Source organism: Nerophis ophidion, linkage group LG08, assembly GCF_033978795.1.
Source record: "Nerophis ophidion isolate RoL-2023_Sa linkage group LG08, RoL_Noph_v1.0, whole genome shotgun sequence".
Taxonomy (NCBI): Eukaryota; Metazoa; Chordata; class Actinopteri; order Syngnathiformes; family Syngnathidae; genus Nerophis; species Nerophis ophidion.
Genome location: NC_084618.1, coordinates 69,509,623 through 69,527,685, shown reverse-complemented (window position 1 = coordinate 69,527,685; position 18,063 = coordinate 69,509,623). Strand labels below are relative to the sequence as shown.

At 41.0% G+C, this 18,063-nt stretch overlaps 1 protein-coding gene across 4 annotated transcripts in view; it reads left to right on the top strand.

Moving 5' to 3' along the window:
- svild (supervillin d) overlaps positions 1–17,801 on the top strand; it is a 115,340-nt gene extending 97,539 nt beyond the window's left edge. For 3 of the 4 annotated variants that reach the window (XM_061909572.1, XM_061909575.1, XM_061909576.1), the window contains 16 exons: positions 2,191–2,346; positions 2,420–2,556; positions 2,622–2,769; positions 2,934–3,079; positions 3,361–3,536; positions 3,796–3,931; positions 5,640–5,940; positions 6,008–6,162; positions 12,258–12,360; positions 12,439–12,646; positions 12,715–12,848; positions 12,921–13,076; positions 13,152–13,295; positions 16,413–16,525; positions 16,607–16,762; positions 17,032–17,801. In XM_061909572.1, the coding sequence (XP_061765556.1) occupies positions 2,191–2,346; positions 2,420–2,556; positions 2,622–2,769; positions 2,934–3,079; positions 3,361–3,536; positions 3,796–3,931; positions 5,640–5,940; positions 6,008–6,162; positions 12,258–12,360; positions 12,439–12,646; positions 12,715–12,848; positions 12,921–13,076; positions 13,152–13,295; positions 16,413–16,525; positions 16,607–16,762; positions 17,032–17,118 (2,456 nt within the window). In that variant the 3' untranslated portion in view covers positions 17,119–17,801. The remainder of the gene's footprint in view (positions 1–2,190; positions 2,347–2,419; positions 2,557–2,621; positions 2,770–2,933; positions 3,080–3,360; positions 3,537–3,795; positions 3,932–5,639; positions 5,941–6,007; positions 6,163–12,257; positions 12,361–12,438; positions 12,647–12,714; positions 12,849–12,920; positions 13,077–13,151; positions 13,296–16,412; positions 16,526–16,606; positions 16,763–17,031) is intronic. The other variant, XM_061909574.1, reaches the window with a different exon arrangement.
- Positions 17,802–18,063: the final 262 nt, after the last annotated feature.

Here is an 18,063-nt window from a genome sequence, read left to right as displayed (position 1 = left end):
ATGCTCAAGTTTGTGAGCATAATTAGAGTTACAAGCATTCCCGCCGCTGGTAGTAGCTACCCACAGCCAGAGATCGACACAATCCTGTAACTGAGAACGTTTGAAGGACGACACTCACCGAATCTAATAAACAAACCATTAAAAACCTGCCCTACCTTGCAGGAGACTCGGTGATGTAGCCCAAGCGCAGCACCGTCAGAAGACATTTATCCATGAAAATAAGGAGTAACTGCCGAATGGTCTGTCCGACGTGTTTCAGTTCCTTCTTTTCTCCTGACTCTACAAAGTGGACGAGCTTCATGCTCACTAGGCCTGATGCAGACATACTGTTGCTGTTAACTTTGACCTCTCAGGCAACATTAACGACAATTTCCCAAGTTTTTTCATTTCGTTGACTGGTAGTTCTCCTCTTAGTTATCGTCATTAACCTATTTTCCACTGACTAAAATGAGACGAAAACTAATCAAAACAAATGCACATTGACTGAGACTATGACAAAATAAACTGACATTTTTGTCAACAAATAAAAACAAGTCGAGAATGTTGACAGAAATGAAATCCTATATATTTAATTTTACTTGTACATGTGGCCCATAGCAGACCCAATCAGATGCTTTATTTTGTGAGACAAGAAAGTCAAACTTCTTAGCGTAAAAACAAAAAAACGTATTCATTTAACAATTCCCACCCCATAATATGTGTACACCTGAGAAAAAAAGAAGACTAGAATTGACTACATTCTCTGCAATTTTAGTTATCTAAAATGTTGTAAAATTCAGTCGATTAAAACTAAATAAATTTAGATGACTAGAACATGACTAAAACTAAAAGGCATTTTCTTTAAAAAAGTAACACTAAAACTAAATTAAAAACTGCTGTCAAAATTACACAACAGAGAAGCAACCCGAAAGAGAGACCATATTAGTAATGCTGTACAATATTAATGCTTGTATTATTATTATTAGATTATTATTTTTATTAGTATATTATTATTTCATAAAACTACTTTTGTTTTTTACTACATTAAACAAAATTTCATATACAAAAAGTCGTGTTTTGTTTGAAAAGGCATGTTACATGTTAAAATTGTGTTGTGGTATTAATAATAATAATAAAAATAATGTATTAGATTTATACAGCGCTTTTCTAAACACTCAAAGCACTTCACAGTGAACTGAAACCCATCATTTATTCACTTATTACTTAGAGACTTACACTTCCTTTTAATTGTCAATCAAATTTGAACTTTACAGTACAGATAAGAAATAAATTCTTTTTACTTACCGCTATAACAACTCTTAGACCAGGGGTGTCCAAACCAGAGGCCGAAAGCCAACTGCATGCAAAGTAAGTGTGTGTGTGTGTGTGTGTGTGTGTGTGTGTGTGTGTGTGTGTGTGTGTGTGTGTGTGTGTGTGTGTGTGTGTGTGTGTGTGTGTGTGTGTGTGTGTGTGTGTGTGTGTGTGTGTGTGTGTGTGTGCATGTGAATATATGTATGTATATATGATTACATTGATGATTATAATAATTTACTTCCATGACGACCTCCTTAAAGTTTTTTAAACAATCAGAAATATCAAGCAGCTAAAATGCGCCAATCATGAGTAAGTCTGGGGAGAGTGTTTTGCATTTTTCTGCTGGTTGAATTTTTCTTTCTGCAACATCACTAAGGAAGCTTGTTTAGATTGGTCATTTACTGTGAGTAAATGTGCATACATTCACATTGATTGTTGGATCCATTATGGATTGAACTTTCACAGTATCATGTTAGACCCGCTCGACATCCATTGCTTTCCTCCTCTCCAAGGTTCTCATAGTCATTATTGTCACCGATGTCCCACTGGGTGTGAGTTTTCCTTGCCCTTATGTGGGCCTACCGAGGATGTCGTGGTGGTTTGTGCAGCCCTTTGAGACACTAGTGATTTAGGGCTATATAAGTAAACATTGATTGATTGATGAGCAATTAATGGCCACTGATTTGAGTTACTTTTTGGTTTGGCCATCAGATGGCGATAAAACTGCAGCTATAAATCTGCTGACTATTTGTATATTATATGAAAACGCCGTCTCGCTGGTCAAATTGAAGACGCCAGCGGGCTGAAGTTTGGACACCCGTGTTTAGACATTCCAGTATTTACGTTACATCTGCTTTGAAGTGTATCTCTGTAATACGTCCATTCTGTTGCTCACAGTGGCCAAACACTCCAACCTCGCTGACGTAGCCCTTGCAGGCCTGGCCAGCAAAGAGAACTTCCGCAAGGTCAACCTGCGTAGCGTCAAGTCGACTGATGTTATCACCAACAACAGCACGCTGCCCTTCAACAAGCTCATGCTTATACGCATCAAAGGTCAGAGTCGACAGTGGATACATGCTAAACCTTTAAAGAACGCAGGTGTTAATTTTATATGAATTTTATTAAGGTCGGAGGCACGTGCAGGTACGCCTGGTGGAGCCCACCTCTAAATCTCTCAACAGCGGCGACTGCTTCCTCCTCATCACGCCCAAGCAGTGCTTCATGTGGAGCGGCGAGTTCGCCAATGTCATTGAGAAGGCAAAGGTAGGACCACGGCTAACAGGATTTGGGATTTTGGCTCGTGTTTAATTCGACCGCGTCGTCATCAGGCGTCGGAGATGGCGTCCTTCGTCCAGGCCAAGAGGGACCTTGGATGCCGAGCCTCTCAGGTGACAGTGCTGGAGGAGGGCATCAACACAGACAGCAAATGGGCCAAAGAGTTTTGGAGTCTGCTTGGAGGAAAGGGCCAGTATAGAGGTAAAGTGTGTACACGGATGATTAATGGGTCTTGTGGGTATTACTCCTTCTTTATTGAAGCTGCATGGGTGATTTCTGACCTGAGGTTTGTTTAACTTAGCAGCCCGCCTGCTGCTCTGCACATGTGCTCACTATCTGTGTGCGTGTATGTGTGTGTGTTACAGGAGCAGGAGAGCCAGAGGAGGATGAGCTGTATGAGAGCGGGGTGTTGGACTCCAGCGGGGTCTATAGACTCCAGGGAGACAAGCTGGTGCCGGACGAAGACGCCTGGGCCTCCATCCCGAGTGTCTCCTTGCTCGACTCCAAAGAGGTACATGAGTGAAAGTGGAAAAGTCGGCCAGGATAGGCTCCAGCTCATCTGTGAAACAAATGAGAACAAGCAGTTTAGAAAACGGATGCATGGATGGATATCCTTTGGTGGACATTTATTTTTGGTCTGTTTTCTTCTGTCAGTGCTATGCACAAAACAAATGTCCACCACAAAGAATATGAGACTAACAAATACCCGCATGAAGTTCAGTATGTGGTGGTAAAAATGTGATTTTATCTTTGAAGATACTATCATGTGACTGTTTTTTTTTTCTCCCCCAGGTTTTGGTGTTTGATTTTGGCAGCGAGGTGTACGTGTGGCACGGCAAGGACGTGTCTTTGGGAGACAGAAAGGTGGCAGTCAAATTGGGCAAGCAGCTCTACAGTGGCAGCTACGACTACAGCAGTTGCAGGGTTAACCCGTTAGATGCCTCCTGCACAAATAACGAAGTACCACAGTGAGTGTAGTGCTTTCTTCTTAGCAGCAAAACTGCTACTCATGAGTATTTGGCAGCAAAACTGCTACTTGTGAGTTTTTAGCAGCAAAACTGCTACTCGGGAGAGTATTTAGCAGCAAAACTACTACTCATGAGTATTTAGCAGCAAAATTGCTACTTGTGAGTATTTATTGTGTTACTGCGGCCTCTGGTGGTGTAATCTTGCCACCACAGCCAGTGACCGTTTCATAGCAAAACTAATTGTTCCATTGGCGTGCAGGCAAGGAGAGGGCCGTCCAAGCTGGACTCTGTTTGGTCGTCTGTCAGAACACAACGAGACGTCCCTTTTCAGAGAGAAATTCCTGGACTGGGCCGAGAGAAAGAAGGAGGAGGCAGCCGTAACGGAGGAAGTCAAGGTGAAGAATAAAACAATGAAACGATTTGTCTCAATCACGGGTGTCCGAAGGCTGTCTTCCTAAATTCAACACATATTGATCCTGACCTTTTTAAGCTCACACAATCATTGATAGCTAACTAGTTGTTTTATATTCATAGCCGCTTCGCTCTATATGCAGACCAGGCGGTGTTCTTAGGGCCCTCATTTTGCATGATGTAATGTGTCAATCAATGAACGACAGGGCGTTTTTATATGAAATTTTACCGTAAACTTATCCAAGTGCCCTCCTGCTCCATCGCGTGAAAAAATGTTGTAGGGAGGGGGGGGGCTCTATATAAAATTCTGCTAAAGGCCCCAATTTAACCAGGGCCAGCCCTTAATCTAGCCATCCTCTTGGCACTAATTAAAGCTGTATGATTTACATTTAGGCTAGTTGTGTTTCACACTTTAAATCGCTGTGTTTGGCCTACAGCACATAAGCGCATTTTCACCTTGGCCCCTGGAGACAGAATGTTTGGGCACCCCTGGTCTAAAGGGACATTCTCTCTAAATATTTCTACACTACTCTTACAGTATATCTTAAGGGACCATAGTATAGAAATATACTGCACTGTAGAGTAGTCAGTGTATAAACTTGTGTCAGCACACAGCCATTTGTGAGATCATAATAAACATAAAACGCCTACCCTAAAATGTAAATCAACTTAAATAGTATTGAGGCTCCTGCACTGCTGTATAAGTTTGTAAAATTTCCATCAGTGGTAATATATAATACAATACTTACTAATATGTGAGTACAGTGGAACCTCTATTTAAATAGAACATTTTGTATAGGGAAGCAAATTCTTCCATAAGAAACACTGTAAATATGATTAATGGGTTCTCGCCTCGACAAAAGTCCCTATTTTAATGAAAGTTTGAAGACTTTCAACACAATATAAAGTGCTATACAGTAATGCATGTCAAACAAACATAACAAGTGGGTGATTAATCAACTTTTATCTTTATTAACAAGCCAAAACAACAAGCTAAACTTTCCTGTATGTGCTGCTCTGCCAACATGCACACACACAGAAACCACAAAAATCCTTAACTTTAACAATTATATTGCTGTAATAATCCATCCATTTTCTCCCGCTCTTTCCTCTCGGGCCGCAGGGCGGCTGGATCCCATCCCAGCTGCATTCAGGCGGAAGGCGGGGTACACCCTGGACAAGTCGCCACCTCATCACAGGGCCAACACAGACAGACAGACAACATTCACATTCACACACTAGGGCCAATTTAGTGTTGCCAATCAACCTATCCCCAGGTGCATGTCTTTGGAGGTGGGAGGAAGCCGGAGTACCTTGGGGTAACCCACACATTCACGGGGAGAACATGCACACTTCACACAGAAAGATCCCAAGCCCGGAGATTGAACCCAGAGCCTTTTTATTGTGAGGCAGACGCACTAATCCCTGTACCACTGTGCTTCCTGCTATAATAATAAAAATTTTAAAAAGTAAAATCCACTTACTATACAATTTGCAATGGAGGAGCTGACAAAAAAGACAGCTGTAGGTGGGACAGAAAATAAATGAATGAATGAAGCGTACATCGCAGTCACAGAGGCACATTTGGCTCAATCTAAAATTTCCTACATCAAAACGTTTGCATATAGAGGGGTTCATAAATGGAGGTTCCACTGCATACTGCATTTCCATGCTTTTTCTTTGTCTTCTCAGAGCCCGACCCATTCCAGTGTTCGCTCGTCGCCTGATCTGGACCTGCAGCCATGCGAAGCCAGAGCGCTGCTGGACAACGAACCAGAGCCAGTTAAAAGCGTCCTGGAAGGGGTGGACGTCCAGCGGGGGCACGGCGTGGTGAGGACCGAAGACCGCAGGCAAGCGGAGTTGGCCACAGTGGCCGTTGACGCCTGGCACATTAAAGAATACGGTGAAGAAGAGGTGCCTGAAGAGAGTCTTGGACAGCTCCACGAAGGAGATGCTTACATCATCCGCTGGAAGTACTCCATCACCACACTCGGTGAGTCCCACAGAAAAGGGCGTAACATAAGCAAAGATGCAGTTTAAAGGACCATGTGTCTTTTTAGTGGGGAAGCGACAGAAACCAGGAGAGCTGAGTGCCGGTGCTCCAGGGAGGGAAAGGACAGCTTGCTTCTTCTGGCAGGGCCTCCAGTCCAGCGTGAGCGAGAAGGGAACCTCTGCCCTTAAGACAGTAGAGCTCGGTAACTTCAGAGGCTCACAAGTGAGTGTCACACACCTACAGTACCACCCTGTTGTAGGATTGGATTAGGTGGGCCAGGGCATGGCGTAATTATATGCACATTGAGTCATGCAACGTAGAATGACTAGAGCAGTGGTGTCTAAAGTGGGGCCTGGAGGCCAAATTTGGCCTGCCAAGTCATTTTGCTTGGTGGTTTCCTAAATTTAATATGTATTTATACTGACTTCTTTCAAGCTCACACAATAATTGATGGCGCGTTCGCAAGGCTAACGAGCTGACATCTATCGGATATGATGATATCCGCTACCAAACCACAAATCCGAACTCGCGGCAGCCATTTTGTTAGTTTTCATCTTCAAAACCAGTACAATATGCTGTACAGGCCAAAAGTTTGGACACACCTTCTCATTCAATGCGTTTTCTTTATTTTCATGACTATTTACATTGTACATTGTCACTGAAGACATCTAAACTATGACACCTGTGAAGTGAAAACCCTTTCAGGTGACTACCTCTTGAAGCTCATCGAGAGAATGCCAAGAGTGCGCAAAACAGTAATAAGAGCAAAGGGTGGTTATTTTGAAGAAACTAGAATATAAAACATGTTTTCAGTTATTTCCCCATTTTTGGTTAAGTACATAACTCCACATGTGTGCATTCATAGTTTTGATGCCTTCAGTGACAATCTACAATGTAAATGGTCATGAAAATAAAGAAAATACATTAAACAAGAAGGTGTGTCCAAACTTTTGGCCTGCGCTGTATACATTTTTATTTTCAAACAATTAGAAAATGCAATTTTGGGAGAAATTTTGTGCAATTGCTGAGGTGCAAAAGTGGCAAAGAAATGCTAACATTTATCACGCTGGCCAGATAGCGTCAAGTAAGAAGTATCAGCAAAACAATCTAAAAAAGGTACTATGATAACAATAACATGCTTACAGTTCACGAGCGTGAATCACCAATATATAAATTGCTAAATACCTGTTGAAATAGCTAAACAACTTAGCCTGCTAATGTTAGCAAGCTAAAATGCTAACTGTAACCTGCGTATTGTACTAAAATATATTACTCAGATTTGTATACCTGAAAAATGTGTTTAAAATGATACAGTAGCATGCTCAAGTTAGCATGCAGTAAGTATTGAAATATGTGTAAAAAAAAAAAAAAAAAAGCCAGGATACCAACAAAGGTATCATACATCAAGTACCGGTAATTGCAAAATAAGGAAAAAAAACCTTGCAGGCTAATAATAAAATGCTATTGTGATGCGGGCTGTTTTGAAATTAGCTATGGACTACACGTTGGACAGCCCTGGTCTTAACGCTTTACTCATGGTGCTGCTGTACCTTTGAAGTGTTTGAACTGCAGATCGTAGGCACATGTTCACTTTGGGCTTTTGGAAGCAAAACGTTTGGGCACCCCTAGAATAGAGTGTCATCAGTCCTTAGGGATTTGTATTGACAACCCACATATTTATTATTACATAAACATAGGCTCAAAGTAGCCCAAAAGTCAAAAGCTACATTGTAATTTCATGCACGTAGAAGACAAGATCATGAAATGCAATGTGTTCTGTCATACAGAAAAATGAAAGGATGTGGTGGGCCTAATGCAGTGGTTCTCAAACTTTTTTCACCAAGTACCACCTCAGAAAACGCTTGGCTCTCCAAGTACCACCATAATGACCAACATTAAAATACAGTAGCGTAGTGGGCCTAAGTATTTATTAACAACAAGGCAGAGGTTTTGTTTAACAAGTTTGTTTAGTATTTGTGGCCACATTACACGCAGTTTTAAACCAGGGGTGTCAAAATCAAGGCCCCCGGGAGTATATTTGATTAGTATTAGATCCGGACTGCAGGCCACAGCTGCCTGCTGCTGTTTAGCACGTACCATAACTCCATCAATGTTGGCGCTAGGAATGTTCAAAATGTGGTTCCAGAGACCCTATTAAGTCGTAATAATGGGGTCCCACTTTTTTGTTACCGTTTTGAAAACAAATGATAAATGTATGCATTATCCTGTTATATCTCACATTCTATATTGTGTTTTGGAAAAAGGTTGTCATAAATGTTACTTAATTTATTTGAAAAAATAATAAAAAGGAAACAATTTTTTATGCATATGTGAATGTATTCAGTTATAAACTTCACTTTCTTCTTTTCTTCATGGATCCAAACTTTACCGCTGCCGGTATTTTTTTCTATGTTTTTATTGTAATATTTTCAAAATGTGTTTGTTCTATTTTTGGTCAAAAGAAAACAATCTGAAGCTTTGTTTTTTTTTTTTTTTTTCGTTTTTTTTTTAATGCCCTGATTTTAATAGTCCGGCCTACGTATGCAGAGGTTTTCCTCCATGTGGCCACTGAGCTAAAATGAGTTTGACACCCCTGGTTTAAACAGTAACATTGTGTTGTGTTTGAATATTTAATTAAGTGATTCTTTGGCATGCCACTTGATGGAGCCAATCAGTGTTTGTGACTATATGCCAGGGGTAGTGAACCTATGGCTCTAGAGCCAGATGTGGCTCTTTTGATGACTGCACCTGGCTCTCAGATAAATCTTAGCTGACATTGCTTAACACGATAAGTAATGAATAATTCTGTTGGTAATCACAGTGTCAAAAATAACGTTCAAAATATAAAACATTCTCATGCATTTTTATCCATCCATCCGGTTTCTACCGCATTAATGGTAAGAAGTATTTTTTTTAATTTTTGGTTGGCCTCAGAATAACAATGTTATTAAAAAGAATAAGGGACTTATTATACTCTAAAAATGTTGGTCTTTCTTAAAAATGCACGCATATAGTTGTATTCAGTGTTAAAAAAAAAAATATATAATATGGCTCTCACGGAAATACTTTTAAAAATATTTGGCTTGTATGGCTCTCTCAGCCAAAAATGTTCCCGACACCTGGTATATGCTACGCTATCTGAAAAAAATATCAGCATCTCAGCTCTGCTTTAAAAGGGTCACATTGTAATTGTTTTTCTACATTTAAAATACTTCCTTGTGGTCTACATAACATGTAATGATCGTTCTTTGGACAACATTTTGCATGGAATTTGTTTTAAGGACCATTTTCAAGCTGCTTTCTGTCTGTTCAGAATGTGCCGTTTTATGGGCGTTTTTATTTACTTGCCGAAGCCCTCCTCCAGCCCAAGCCACCTTCCACTGCGTCTCCAACCCATCAGCCATGTTGTAGTTTTTAGTGTGTCTACTGACAAATATAACTTTAACCAATACGCTACTTTATTTTAGAAATGGCAACAGCGCGGGATGCATCTGCATGTACAAACCAGTCTGCCCCACAACAAAAAGATAGGGAAGAAAAAGGAACCCACTGACAACAACTTTGGATTACAACTGAATAAAACTGGCGTAGTTGTGCAAAGCTCTTTGGATACACCTCTACCGTACATGGAGTTATTTGCTGACAAAAGGAAAAATAAGTCATTGAATTTTCAAATTCCAAACAGCTTATTAGAAGCAAGTTTGGAAGAGGACAAGATTTTTTTTAATAAATATGTCTCCACGGTTGCATTTAAAATTTTAGGGACTTATGGGGAACCCAAATAAACAAAAACAGATAAGGTTTTTTTTGTTTGTTTTTTTTCCATGAAAAAGGGACGTTTTTATGGTTGGTGCACTAATTGTAAGTGTATATTGTGTTTTTTTTTTTTTAAATAAAAATGAATAAAAAAATATTCTGCGGCCCGGTACCAATCGGTGGTTGGGGACCACTGATCTACAGTATAAATAGTCATGGAAATAATTAAAGCACATTGAAATGAGAAGGTGTGTCCAAACTTTTGGCCTGTACTGTACGTAATTTTATTTTTACAATATGTCAAGAGTCAATAAAAAACAAAGCTGCTGCAAGATTAAGGCCCCATTTTGGACTGTATAAGTGTAATGCGATTGCTCCTTGTCAGTTTCACAACAGAATTCAATAGGATAAATACATTTAAAAAACAATAACCCTAAAGGTAAAACCCACAGCATGTTCAGTCGTGTTGTTTATTCAATGTGTCTGCATCGGTTCCAAGTAATTATGATTAATTAATTCAAATCTGCCACTTGATACAATAGCAATAACCAGAGTGACTGGAAATTATCTACTGTCAGTGAAATTTAACGCAGTAGTGTAGAAGCGAGGGGACAAGCCCATAGGCCAAAGAACAAAACATTTTTTTGAAGAGAAACATAAACCTGCGCAATTTAATTTGTACATACGAATAAATCAGTCAAATGAATGCTATTTTTAATCAGAATTATTACATTTTGGAATTTAATCACAGGTGCTTGCATAATTAAAATTTGCTTAAGAGAAAATCTCTATGTGTATACAAATGTATTTTTATCGTCATGAATGTCATCTGGGAACGTTTTACTTTACTACTTTTCCTTGAATGCATGTCAATTATTTGCACAAAACATGGTAACCGTTGTATCTAAAGTTCTGTCAGGCTGTATTTTGGAGTGGAATTTGCCAGCAAACACACCAGTTGGAGTCTCTTCACTAATTTTTTTAAAGACATGTGCATTGATCTGACCACTGATCGTATAGCTGTTAAAGTAAAAGAGCTTGTACGGTCAAAATAAAGGGCATTATAAATCTGTGTGCATGATTAATGCCTACATCATCACAGGAGTTAACTCGTTTATTTTGACAACCCTAAAATAAACATGTACGGTATACACAAGAAGGAATATTCATGAATGAAATAAGGATTAAAGTACAATTATACACACCACAAAATGTGATACAGTGGAAACCCGGTTTACGAACTTAATTGGTTCTTTAACCTGGTTCGCCAAGCGAAAAGTTTATGTCCTGAAGCAGCGTTCCCCATAACAATCGATGTAAATATGAATAATTGGTTCTCACCTCGACAGAGGTCCATATTTTAGTTAAAAAAAAAAAAACCTGCACACTTTGAAGACACTATAATGTGTATACAACAAAAAAAAGGAAATCATTTTACCTTGTGTCTGTGAATATCTGTGACATTGTTAAACGCTAAGGGAGTTTCGGAGTGATAAACAAGCAGTGGCTTCACGTAGTCACCGCTAGCGATAGCGCAAACTCGCTGTGTGAAGCGATCCTTCATCGGCTTGTGTCCCGGTAGTCTCTTCTCCTTCACTGTAATAAAGGTCCGCTGTGGCATCTTTTTCAGTCTCATCACAATCAAAGACTTGCTGCAGGGCAAAGCCCCTTTTGCTGATAAAATCCTCAAACTGAAGGTGTCGCAAGCCGTCGACTAACTAGCTACAATGGTTGCCTATCAACCCGAAGCTATATAGCAAGACTGTGAGAGTTTGGACACATTTAAAGTGTTTTTGTAATCACACAAAGTGATCTCTAAGACAGTCTGACACAGCTTTGACCGACGCATGGTATGACAATTGTGGAAATATAGTTGTCAGATGTGTCGCCTATCCGCAAAGCTCTTGTGCACTAATAAACAAAATGTGTTGTAGGAGCCCTCGTCTCTTCAAAATGTTGTGTGTACATGACGAGATGTCATCAAAATGAATGAATAAAGCGTTCGCACACAGAGGCATATTTGGCGCGATGTACCAGTAAATGTTGGTGAATCGAGGTTAAACTGTATTTCATTTACCCGGGGAGGAATAAAGGAGGAATATGTCATTTTCATTTCAAAAATAAAAACAAGTTATAAAGTATATGAACTTTTTTTTTTTTACGTTCAGGCATGATACACTGACAAATGTCTAAAAAAACCCACTGCAATATTATAGGTTTAGAAAAACACATTAATGTGCACCAAAATGTCATTAAAATCTTCCTTCGGTCAGTCTCTACTTCTCGACAAATTCAGTAAATGAAGTCATTTTTCAGTAACCACTGCTACTTGGATCTATTTCTAATATTCGCCCCTCTAGTGTACCTAAGTACATGCTATTAAGAAATAGAGCCACCATAATATCGATAATGTGACCCCAAACTCACCATTATTATTGTTTATTATGTTATTGTCAAAGTTATTGATCCAACTTTATTAGATTGTGCAGGTGCATTTAATGTGTCCAGTGAGAGTAAACAGCCACGAAATAAAAACTTTATATGTATTGACTGAATTTCAGGTTCTGGTGACTCAGGGAAAAGAGCCCCCGTGCTTCCTCCAGCTGTTCCAGGGCGGTTTGATCATCCACAAGGGCAGTCAAGAGGACTCTGTCAAAACCTCCGGTATATAAAAAAACAATATGGATAACATCTTTTTCCAAAGTATCCTGCCTTTCAACCTTTGCTGTGTCGCTTCTCCAGCAGGTTGGAGGTTGTTCTGCGTCCGCGGTGAGGCGGACGTGGAGGCCATGCTGGTGGAGGTGGACTGCCACAGCGCCAGCCTGCGCTCGCGGGCCGTTCTTGTCCTGCTTCACGCTCGGGATGGCCGTCTCTACGTGTGGCGAGGATGTAAAGTGCACGCCGGCGCCATGCAGGTGGCTAAGAGGGCTGTGGACCTTCTCAGCCAGAGGTAAGAAGTACGCAAGTGGAGATCAGAGGTGGCGAACTTCCTAACACGTGTTTCGCTCTGGCTTCAAGGTGTCCGTCTGAGTTGGGTCTGAAAAGCAGCAGCCGGGTAAAGGTGGAAGAGATCGAGGAAGGAGCTGAGCCTGCAGAATTCCTGAAGGTTCTTAGCGTGCAGGACAGGAAGTCCTACGATTGCATGCTTCAAGGTGGTTCACCTAGAAAATGATGGCTTCTATTCGTCATCTATAATTACTGATGTTGAGGAATTGTGCTTTCAGACCCAGGGAAGTACAATTACACCCCGAGGCTGTTCCGCCTGGGTGCCAGTTCTGGTGTCTTCGAAGGGGAGGAGTATCTATATCCTGCCAGGGTGACGGAGGGCGTCATGGCCATGCCTTTCCTGCAGGAGAACCTCTACTCCGCCCAGCAGCCCGGTACCTTTCACACCAGCACACCGTTTCATGTCATCGTCCCCTCAGGTGTGCTCATAACGCCTGTTACTGCTCCAGCACTTTTTCTGCTGGACAACCGCATGGAGGTGTACCTTTGGCAGGGCTGGCAGCCGGAAGAGGAGCAGTGCACGGGCTCAGCAAAGATGCGCTGGGACAACGAGAGGAAGTGTGCCATGGAGACAGCGCTGCAGTACTGCAAAGGTGAAATAAACTAAGCGTTACAGTATTTGTAGTGCAATATACACCTGCTCCCTTTTTCTATGAAATATGGTAAAGGTTTTCTGCACTATGCAGTATGGCTGAATAAGGAGTTATTGCAAAGGTACACTATTCCTCAAATTTTAATGTAATCAGAAATGTGTACTGTACTGTAAAGTGTTTCTTACCTATACAAGTAAACCCGAGCTTGGTATCACTGAAAATTGGAATTAGGGCTGGGCGATATCGCCTTTTTTTAATACTGCGTTAAATTTAGGCCATATCGCGATATACGATATATTTCTCGGTATTTTGCCTTAGCCTTGAATGAACACTGAATACATATAATCACAGCAGTATGGTGATTCTATGTGTCTACATTAAAACATTCTTGTTCATACTGCACTAATTAATATATGCTACTTTTAAACTTTCATTCAGAGAAGGAAATCACAACTAAGTCAATTTACAAAAACTGTATTTATTAAAGTTATTAGCAGGTGACTTTTCAAATGATGCTACATATTAGCAGTAATGCTACTTTTGGTAGCAACGCTTGTGCCCCACACACGACAAATTAAAGTTGTCTATTCGACATATTCCCACCGGACGATGGACCGTGTTCTCTTTTTCTTGGGAATAAATTCTTCCTTCATTTGTTACAAGATTTGCACCTTCTTTCTCTCGCAACAACCCGCTAGCATCACAGCTAACGTTAGCCACGCCGCTACCTCTCTGCTGGGCGAGGGTGTATACATATGTGATGTATGACGTGACTGTATGTGACGTATGGAAGAATGGGCGCCTCCTTGTCTGTGAGAAGGAGACACAGGAAAGAGCGAGGAGAGCCTGTAGTGTAATGCCCGCAGCTAAAAACAACTGCGTGAGAACGTCTACTCGAATACTCACGAGATAGTCATTTTCTATATTGACAAACCCGCGATATATCGCGTATATGGATATATCGCCCAGCCCTAATTGGAATAAATTAAAAACCCACACTAAAGGGCTGCAGCTTTTGACCTTATTAGTAGTCGAGTAATCTATCAATTAATTTGTTCGATTAATCAAATAAATCCCACTTTGTAGCCTATCGCATCATTTAGGGAAAATAGTTCGGATGAACAAGGATTTGTGTGATGAACTTTTTTATTTCTTCTTATAAATGCACATAACATTGAAATTGCACATATACCATGGTGGCACCAATGTATATTGTATTTGAAAGAGAAAAAGTTAAACCTTGTTTCTAGTTGTTTTGCTTTTAAATATGAAGGGTGCTTTCTTTCCACGTGCTGCATCATTGCTCCGTTTGACAGTGCAAATATTTCACCAAGCTATATGTCTTTTACACTTTTAAACGATCGCAACACTTTCAACAGCTTCTCGCGTCTTCTTTGGGCCCATTGCTTTTTTCCCCTTCATCTTTGAGCCAACTATCTCGGCCCTCTACTGTCCCCCACCACAGTACCACAGTCTGACACACGCACACACACAAACAGACCACATCTCCTGCAGTGCGATCTAAATCACTGCAGGTGCACTGCTCTCATGTGTGCTCTTTGAAGCAGTCTTGCGGAAACAATGGATATTATAAATCTTTATTAATTAACCTCATTAAACAGTTTATCTTAGCCACAAAATGCAAATCAAAGTTTTATTCTAACTAAATTAATCGATGAATCATTGCAGCCCAAACACACCATTATTAATAGAATGCGGCCACAGCTGGAGAGGAACACCTGTGGGTGTGTCCATAGGCACGCTCAGAGGAGCGCTTTGAAAAATGCAGACGTAACGTTGCGTGTAGAATTTTTGAGGACAAATATAAATGTGTTCTGATTGTGGCAGTTCGCTCCTTGTAAGATCAGTGTCAGAGCTTGGTCCGCATTGCCGGCAGTAAGTCGGACATGTTTCCAGTGAGGGTTGGACTCCACCAAGGATGCCCTTTGTCACCGATTCTGTTCATAACTTTTATGGACAGAATTTCTAGGCGCAGTCAAGGCATTGAGGGGTTCCGGTTTGGTGGCCGCGGGATTAGGTCTCTGCTTTTTGCAGATGATGTGGTCCTGATGGCTTCATCTGGCCAAGATCTTTAGCTCTCACTGGATCGGTTCGCAGCCGAGTGTGAAGCGACTGGGATGAGAATCAGCACCTCCAAGTCAGAGTCCATGGTTCTCGCCCGGAAAAGGGTAGAGTGCCATCTACGGGTTGCGGAAGAGACCCTGCCCCAAGTGGAGGAGTTCAAGTACCTGGTAGTCTTGTTCACGAGTGAGGGAAGAGTGGATCGTGAGATCAACAGGCGGATCAGTGCAGCGTCTTCAGTAATGCGGACGTTGTACCGATCCGTTGTAGTGAAGAAGGAGCTGAGCCGGAAGGCAAAGCTCTCAAAAAACCGGTCGATCTACGCTCCCATCCTCACCTATGGTCATGAGCTTTGGGTCATGACCGAAAAGATAAGATCAAGGGTACAAGCGGCCGAAATGAGTTTCCTCCACCGGCTGGCGGGGCTCTCCCTTAGAGATAGGGTGAGAAGCTCTGCCATCCGGGAGGAACTCGAAGTAAAGCCACTGCTCCTCCAAATCGAGAAGAGCCAGATAAGGTAGTTCGGGCATCTGGTCAGGAAGCCACCCTAACGCCTCCCTAGGGAGGTTTTTAGGGCACTTCCAACCGTTAGTAGGCCACGGGGAAGACCCAGGACACGTTGGGAAGACTATTTCTCCCGGCTGGCCTGGGAACGCCTCGGGATCCCCCGGGAAGAGCTAGACGAACTGGCTGGGGAGAAGGAAGTCTGGGTTTCCCTGCTTAGGCTGCTGCCCTTGCGACCCCACCTCGGATAAGCAGAAGAAGATGGATGGATGGAAGGAAAAATTAATTAATCCCATTTTGTATAACGCTGTAAAATAACAAAATGTGGAAAAAGTGAAGCGCTTTGAATACATTTCGGATGCACTGTAGCTTATCTGAAATTAGAGTGTGTCATTCATTCTTGCAAAAAATACATATCTCCTACAGGTATTGTAATATGAGAATCGATACCAGTGTACGTTAGTATTGATATTTCGGTATCAATACGCCCATCGCTAGTTTATGACTATTTTCTCCACGCTGGCTTTACAGAAAAGAGTTCTCGGCGCCCCCCTCAGGCGTATCTCGTCACGGCAGGCTGTGAGCCGCTCACCTTTACCAACATTTTCCCATACTGGAAAAAGGACCCCAGCATTGCATCAAAAGTGAGAAATCCTACAGTTTTCTCTAGGAGGTACTCTGTCGGGGCATGATGATGATGATGACGACACATTACTTGCATGCAGACTGAGAGCTCCAAAAACAAAGTGTCCTTAGTGAAGGAGGTGCTGTCCAAGCTGAGTAAGCTGCAGTATTCCATCGAGGAGCTCACCAGGTCGCCCCTTCCTGACGGGGTGGACCCTCTCCGCCTGGAGGATTACCTCTCTGACCAGGACTTTAAGGTAAAATCCCTGTAAGACAGTCAACACTAGCAAACTAGCACTTGGAGACATGGAAGGAGGCAATAATTAAAGAGTTATTTCCAATGTGGTCGTCAATCAACAAGTGTATTGCATACAGCGGCAACAGAACCAATGTTGTAATTGCAGTAAGTCCGCCACCATTGTTGACAGGAATTAGTTAATTGTAAACAACCTAATGGGAAAAAAAATATCTAAATATCGTTTTACCAAGCTTTTCAAATTGCTCTTGTAATGTTCTCTCGCTGCAGAATCTTCTGGAGCTGAGTCGGGTGGAGTTCAACGCTCTGCCCAATTGGAAGCAGAAGAACCTGAAGAAGAGCAAGGGGCTTTTTTAATCAACTTTTTTTATACAGATGAAATAATAGTGACCTCATTTTTACTGTTTTTTTTTTTTTTTGTAAAACTGTACAATTGTGTTTTTTTTTAATAGCAATTTTGTATGACTTATTCCATTACTTTGTGCAATGTTGTTCCTTATGTGGTCTCATAGTTCCACTTGTGTAATAATATGTAATATATATACTATCAAGTCATTGTTTGTGGGCCAGAATGTAGAAAAAAAAAAAATGCCTGTGGTTTAAAAGCGGGAGTTTTCTTTTTGTTGTTAGCATCGTCTGCTGTTTTTATTTGTTACCTAATCACTTTGTGTTTTATATTTGTCACTCGTGGCCTTGTGAAAAGCTCTACCAAGAGAGACCCTTTTTTAAAAGTATTTTTGATTGGTACTGAATAATTAAGCATTCTTCTGCGTAATCATGGACCAAATTAGACTTTTTTTTTAACCCTTGCCAACAGTGTTTTTTGTGAAAAGTATTATATTCTTAAACAATTAAGCTCTTTGAAGATGTTTCCTGTATTTTGCATGCCTCCTAGCCACTCTTATGCAATGTGATGTTTTTTTTGTTTTTTTTTTAAATCAGGAAAGAAATGCATTACATAGATGGGTAGCAGTTTTTCTTGTTATTTTTGGCACACAATTGCAAACATGAATAAAATGTTTGTTTAAAATTGTCACATATATCAAGTGTGGATTTATATTGGACCCACCAACAAAATAACCCAGGTGTATCCAATCTGTTAAAGAGGGTGTTGTGAAAGCCAGCAGACACTTGAGTGTTATTACTATTATTAACACCTGCTGGCAAGGTGACTGTTTTTGTATGCATGCTGGGTCATTTTGTAGCACTGGATGATGACACCTGCAATTTGTTAAGAAGGTAAGTCAACACTTTAATGCAATTTTAAGAGGCTTTTGGTGTTTACTGTTTTTTCATTTATGT